At 44.5% G+C, this 7,561-nt stretch overlaps 1 protein-coding gene across 1 annotated transcript in view; it reads left to right on the top strand.

Annotated features, from left to right (window-relative positions):
* The first annotated feature begins 5,539 nt into the window (after window positions 1-5,539).
* CD63 (CD63 molecule) overlaps window positions 5,540-7,561 on the top strand; it is a 129,472-nt gene continuing 127,450 nt past the window's right edge. The window contains exon 1 of the mRNA XM_078689183.1: window positions 5,540-5,597. Coding sequence (XP_078545309.1) covers window positions 5,564-5,597 — 34 coding nt within the window. The 5' untranslated portion in view covers window positions 5,540-5,563. The remainder of the gene's footprint in view (window positions 5,598-7,561) is intronic.

Raw genomic sequence — 7,561 nt, 5'->3', positions numbered from 1 at the left:
TGACAATCTGACCCTTTATTAAAATTGTTATAGAGGACAGTTTGCCATTTTTTAAAGTCACACATCTAACACTTTTCCTTTCTTTTTCACATAGTTGGAATCTGCTCAACTGTAACTCAGTTGTAGCAGCAGTCCAGGGAGACATTTTTCTTCTCCTTGGTAAAACCCCATGATGAAGCATGTCATCAACTATGTTGATGAGTGAGGGTTTTAGTAAAAAGCTTTAAATATTCCAACCACAGCGTGTTTCCTGTGTCCTTATTGCAAGTAGCCATATTTGTTTTTTTGCACCAAATGGGAGAATTTCAGTTCTCTCTTTTGTGCATATTTTAGCATTGGAATTGATAATTCGTTTGTACTTCCCTTGGTCACTCCTTTGTTGTTTTTGAGATTATTTATGTGGGGGATAGGAGTGCCCTTTTTCCTTACCTCTCTTGTTGTTTTTGATATGGCCATTATCCGCCACGTTAATGCCCCCAAAGTTCCATCTGATTGCACCTGCTCTGCAATCTGCATACTAAAAAAATAGTGGGCCAGATTCACAAAGGTAAACTGAGATGAAACTCTAACTTTCGTCTGTATCAACTCATAACCTTCCTCATTTGGTGGGACCTTTATTTTGCAATCATTGTCGTCTAAATAAAGAGCTGGTTTTCTGCCCTGACCTTATAAAATGTGCTCAGTTTGCACTACCCCCTCACCTCCATCCTCCTTCTCATCAGTCCTGATTTGTGAGGCGTTTCCACCTCGCAAGTCAGGACTGGGAAGAGGAGGATGGAGGTGAGGGTAATGAAGATTACCGGTAAGTAATAGGACATTACTCCAGGCCACGTTCCAGGCCATCGCTTTTTTGCTGATTGTGCCACCGCAGGCAGTGACCAACCATATACAAATCGGCAAAGGTATGCGTATATCGTGATGCAAACAGGTTTTGGGGTACCTTTGCTTGTCAGTCTTTTGCAACAAATGGAAACTGTGCATTTCTGTGGATGATTTGTCAGTTGGGTGTGGAGACTGTTGTTACCCTGTCTCAAATGTACTTGGTTTTAATTCAAAACAGTTTCTATTTACTCCCCGAGCTCTTAGGTTCGTAAAACAGAGGAAACTACATTTGCAGTTTCCCTTTTCCGTTGGACTGTTCTAGCTTGAGTGCTAACATGCTTGGTTCATTCTATTGTTTTTAGCATTGCTCTGCCTGTATTTGTCAGTGTGCAGGTCTATTGTAACACAGGCCTTCTGCAGGTCCTTTCCCTCAGGTACCATGGATATGTTTCTTAGCTCGCTCCATATAAGGAGTAGTTATTGTGACAACTTTCTGAGATTGAGGCCAGGGCCAGCTAAAGTGTTGGTAGTACCCGGTGCGACAATGTTTTTTGGCGCTGCACCAATGAGCTCCTTCTTCGCTGATTCTCTCAATACCACCCTTAGCAGTGCCCCTCAGCTCCTCGTAATAACTCTCTCGCTCATGCATTTCTTTTGTTTTACAGTGCCACTCGTACCAGTGTAAGGCTTCAGAGCACTTCACATCACATACACATTACAGGGATGTATGACATTACAACGCATGCTTTCACTCCTTATGCCATTATGACGCAACTTTTACAACGCAAGTCGTTACAACGACTTGCGTTGGAGGGCGCTGGATAATGGAATAGTTTAATTTACTATTCCAACTCCAGTCCCCGTGTATAGTAGGGAAGGTGTTGGATAGTAATTAAACTATTCCTTATCCTAGAACGCCCTCCAGCGCAAGTCGTTGTAATGACTTGCGTTGTAATAGTTGCGTCGTAATGGTAGTGCGGAGTAAAAGTTGCGTTGTAAAGGATGTTTCCCCATTACAGAGACAAAGAATCATACCTGTTTTAATCAGTGTAGGAAATGTTACATCAGACAGAGGGCTACAAGGTGTAGGAGTCACAAGTCATCCCTACTGGTAGACTGTCTAGTTTAAGAGTGCTTGGTCTGCAAAAGCACAAAAGCAGATTTTAAAACGGTTGGGGGTTGGCTTTTCTAATACAAATTGATTCCTCCCCAAGGGAAACCTTTTTACAACATTTAGTTAATGAAAGACTGGGGAAAAAATCATAACGCTCTATACCTTAGAGTTTGCATACAGCTTCTTTGATGCAATTAATAGAACACTGGTCTGTATTAGGATTTAAACTTATAAACTACAAGTAACAATAGGGTATCTCTGACAGAAGCAGTAACGCACTGACCTATTTATACACTTTGTGACATGCACTGTACATAAGCTTTGCAGCAGGCATTTCTACCTGTGCTACTTTATGATGAGTCAAAACTTTAACTAGACAAAACTCTGATCTCTCTGCAGCAGGTCTATTAATCTCCAGAGTTATCTTGACATTTTTATGGTTGCCTGAAAATTGCTGGGGGAAAGGGACTCTGCAGCAAGTGCTTTTCAAACCATGCTGTACTTGAATACATGTCGCCCCCCCAGCATCAGCAGCCGGTGCAGTGGTCCGATTGCACAGCCCTAGTGCCGGCCTGGCTAAGGCCACGGGTAGCACAATACTGAAGGTACCTAACAGAAGGAAGGGAGGGAAGGAAGGATCTGAAGGTTCTATACTGGAGGCACCCCATGTGCCCTGCCTTCTCATCCTAGGCAGGTCCATGCTCCCGCACAGCCATTGAATAGAAGCTGCCTGGATTTCACCCTTGTGAAGTTAATCTGCACTTCGGGTTCTACTGCACTGGTCAAGCGAACTCAAAGGAGTAGCCAGAAAAATAAACTTCGCCCCACTCTGAACCATATACTGAATGACACCAACTGTGCAAAAGAGGGGAGCACGCCTAGCTGTCACTCAATTGGTTGCACCCTCAAGGGATATATGAAAACAATGTGGGTACATTCTTTCATTTACACCTCAATTTTCACTGAATGTGGTCATCCATTCATCCTATTCTCCACCCTTACTTCCATCTCTCAGTTCATCCTTCTAACACCCATCCATCAATCCATCATTCCTTTATTCATCAATCATTGCTTAATTTTCTCCATCCTTCCTCCTCTCGTCTTCATCTATTCATCCATCCTCCTATGCATGGTCCCTTCCATTCATCCATGTGTCCTCTGCATCATTCTCTCCATCATTCTCTTTATCCAGCTACCCTTCCAACTTTCCCTCCCTCCCTTTGTTCTAGGCTCCCTTGTTATGTTTCCCAATGGACAGCTACATCATATTATTTTCTTGCAGTTGTATTGATGCTTGGAGATCAGGGTCTTGGATCGAAGCCAAAGGTGAGCTAAACAACATTTAAAAGATTCTATGTGCAACAGCCAGGGCCACTGGAATTATACTGCAGGAGAGGGCCAAATTATGCCGCAGGGTTGAGTAAATAATACTGCATGGAATTATGCTGCATAATGCGACACATTTCCTAGTAGTATTACTTCATTCTTTCATCATTTTTAAACTTGGTAACACTCTCTGGGCCTTAGTTGCATTACATTAGTACCAATTTAACACTCAAATATATCAATAAGCAACAGAAAGGCAACCAGTCCAGCTTTCCAAAGGTCCTGCCACTGCACTGCAACACACGTCGTCACATTTTTTGTAACTTTTGATCAGTTTGAGCTAGAAACAACATTTGTTGTTGTCGTTAAAATTTGCAGATTATCTGCACGGGTGGCTCTGCGAACGTGTTTCTTATCCTCCTACACGGGGGGTTCGCTACATCCGATGTTCTCTCCTATTATCAGGCCGCTCACTTGTTGGTACTTAACGAGTGGTGGTATGGGGATAGGGGAGACCCGGCCTACGCGGTCGAGCAGCACTTAATGGGCTCCGTTTCCGTGCATGCATTGCTGTACTCCGCATCGCTCCGGAAGTGTCTTCCTTCCGCCATGCAGGTGGTATTCTATGTTTGGAGGCGAGCGCTGGGTAGGATGGGGTGGTGGAACGTGCTGACCCGAGAGACTCCTCTTTTGCACAATGGTCGTCTTCCCTGTCTGGATGCCCTGTAGGGTTTCAGGGGTTGGGATGCGATAGGGATTTCCTCACTGGGCCATGTAATGCGGGCTGTACCCTGAAGTCCTTTCAGAACCTGCAGGACGAATACGGGATGCCACGTTCCCAATTCTTTAAATACCTACAGTTTAGGTGCGCACTGACGCCATACATGACTGACCTAGGCCCCTCCCCGAATTTAGTCTGATAGAGGCCAAAGTGTTTATGGGCGAGCTTCCAGACAAGAAAATTTCACGTATCTATAAAACGCTAGTCCACCGTTGCTCCACTGACCTACACAGACTTAGGACAGCGTGGGGGGACATAGGGGACTTAGAAGAAGAGGACTGGGCCGAGGCATTGGCGAGTCCGAGGGGAGCTGCGATTTCCACACGCCTACGCCTGATACAATTTAAATACCTACATCGCACATATTTTACCCGAGAGCGCCTTTGGAGGGCGGGCATGATTAGCTCCCCCGATTGGCTCCGCTGTGGAGTAGAGGAGGGTACACTTTTGCATACGGTCTGGGGGTGCTCGGCTTTGCAAAGATTCTGGAGTGGGGTGTTTGCCTGTTTGTCTGAGGTTTTGGCATGGGAGCTCCCACGCACGCCGAAATTAGCTTTGTTGCATGTGATGGAAGGGATGGGGGGCAATAAGTACAAGCGTCACTTGCTATTGTTGGGCTTTACACTGGCAAAGAGGGACATTGCCAAGGTGTGGAAGGCGCCTCAAGCTCCTCCATTAACTGCTTGGAAAAATGGGATGGACTTTTGTATGGGACTCGAGCAACCCATATTCATGGCCAGGGGGTGCCCCCGTAAACACTTTAAGATCTGGAAGAGATGGGCGGACTGTCGCGGGTTGGACCTAGGCCCGTCGCCTGAGAGGGCCGCCCTCCCGACAATTTGACAGGTGGCTCATGGGTGGAGAGGAGGGAGTGTCTCGCTAGACTTGGCATGCTATTTTAAGGTCCTTTATTGTAAATAAGTGGCAGCATCGGCGCATACGAAGGGAGGGGGGTGTTGTTAGTTTAAGTACAAATGTCTAAGATTGTATTGTTGATTTATTGATGTGTGCAGAAGACTCCGGCCCCCGGAGCTATGCAATATATGTGACCAATGAGAAATAAAATCTGTTTTCAAAAAAAAAATTTGCAGATTATGCAGCAGATGATGGATCATGTGACAGAATCAGCAAATCTATAATTAAGAGAAAATCGCCTCACATTTGCATAATTCCAGTGTTGCCAGTAGCTTGCCCAGTAGCACCCAAACGTCAGTCCGGCAGCTAAAGGGTGGGGGGGGGGTCAAGATGCCGCTGATTGAATTGTGCTTCCGGTCACATCCGTGTGTAGGTTGAGCTGTGCCCACAGTACTATGAGACCTTGATTTTCCGGGTTGTGGTAGGTGGACCACAGAGTGATTCAGCGAGGGCTTGTGAGGCGTAGGCTGAGGTCAGTTTCCCCTTTTCACTGGGGCGTGTTTTGCGCAGTGACAGTGATTCAGCAAAGGCTACTTGAGTGTATGTTGATCACTCTCGCCCATGATTCATTTGCTCAGAGCATCTTTCAGCCGCCAGTCCTTGCTATGCGTTCTCCGTGGAACATCAGCCAAACTGCTGGTAAGTTGACTTTCCTCTGTGTTTTCACTCTGTATAGCGACTGGTTTATTTCTTTGTCCCCTCTTGGTTTTCATGGTACCTCCCATGTTTTTCATTTTACATCTACGAAATTATCTGTAAATGCATAGCTCTATGTCTTTGGATTCCACGTTCAAACTCTGCGTATCCTTTTCTTATAGCCAGTCCTCATGTTACAGGCCACCATTCCAATAAAAGAGCCTATCATGTATTCCATTGGAAACCATTCAGTGGTTGTTACTCATTCAAGCTCAGTCTGATTATGCTAATTATTCACATACAGGCATTGAAGGGTATCAAGTCATTCCTCTGATCACTACAAAGGGTGTCCTATAAAGCAGAATTTGTGTTCAAGAACCTATTGTTGGTATCAAATCAGGGATGTGTTAAATGTTTTCGCATCTATGTATCAGTGTGAATTAATTTCAATACGTTGCATCCTCTTGAAGTTGCAAAGTTTCTAAATCTTCCATGAATTCACCAGTGGGTTAAATTTTCAGTAAACATATAACATTTTAGTCGTAGACGTTTTATCCCATAATTTTTTGCAGGAGAATTATGACTCGAAAAGCAGGTTTTGTAGGGTGTTTCTTATACGAACCCAGCTTTTTGTGGGTTTGTTCAGCTGCGTTTTTATTTTTCAGAAATTCTCATCTTGGTGAAATTAAAAACGTTGGCAAAGTTGAAAAGAAAACCTTCACGGAGTGCTCACATGCAAAGTTTTCAAAATGTATACATATCCCTAAACCAAATTTGGAAAAGTGACCATAGGGTTAAAATCAGTGACACTGTCCCCTCATGAGAATGTCACTCTTCTCGGAATGGCTTTCTTAAGATCTCTCTATCGATCGAGGTAGGCAGTGGAAACAGACAACGGACTATCTTTCCACCAAGGTCCTTCAATAAGCAACCACAGAAAATACGTCATGGAGGACTCTAGGAAATATTTTGCAAGCTATTGCATGGCTTTCCTGAAGACAGCTTGGATTGCGAAGTGTTTCTCTGAAATAGTTGCAATCTGCTATGGTGGATTGTTATGCAATGCACTTTGTTCGTCATTTCATATCATCAGTTATGATCACTTACAACATTTGGATATTTTTTTTTTGTTTGCATATTTATATAGCGCGACCTCGAACCGAAGGGATTGGAGCTCTTTATATGAGCACCTGTTACATTACACAAGGACACATACATTTTTTGGTAGGCACAGGGAGATTAAGTGATGTGCCTAGAATCACAGTATGTGGAGTTGTCCCCAAGGTTCGAACATTGGTTTCCCAGCTCCAAGGTCGGCAGTCTAGCCGTGAGACCACATCCTCTCTCCTAGATTTGTGTTACGCACTTCGTGTTGGCGGTATTTTAAGGCTTGATGCGATGGCCAAGAGTATGGTAGTCTGCTAGCCAGCAGGATTCTGTATCCCTTTTGAGGTCTTGCCCAGTAGACAGCCAAATGTCTGGCTGAGAAAAACCTATTGTGAACTTACGATCCCTTGCTAATTCATGGAGAAGGCGCTGTGACATAACAAGGGTGGCATGGAGTGGACCTCAATGCAAGAAAGGAAAATTAGCCCCCGATTCCTGTTTAGGTAGCCAAACAGCTGTAATTGTGGTACGAAGAATGGTACAGGTAGGCGCAAACCTCTAAGTCAGATTTTTGAAGCCACACAGTCACTTTGCCTGGCTCTGAGTGGCTCCAAAAATCTGGAGAAATGCAACGCCGCGCATATCACTGCGTTGCGTAACTCTGCCCTCAGAAGGCATTGTATGGGCATTGCCTGGGTGTTCCCACGCAAATACCATGGTTTTTGGCGCATTCCTAGATTTACAAGAACTTGTGAAGCTGGAAATGTTCCAAACTCTTACACCTTCCCAAGGGAGGCGTAACAAAGAGAAATATCTCTATTACTCCTCATTTCTTCTTCTCTCTATGTGTAGTGTAGTGC

Source organism: Lissotriton helveticus, chromosome 1_1 (genome assembly GCF_964261635.1).
Source record: "Lissotriton helveticus chromosome 1_1, aLisHel1.1, whole genome shotgun sequence".
NCBI lineage: Eukaryota > Metazoa > Chordata > Amphibia > Caudata > Salamandridae > Lissotriton > Lissotriton helveticus.
The sequence above is the reverse complement of the archived record's forward strand: the minus strand, read 5'-3'. Positions and strand labels throughout refer to the sequence as shown.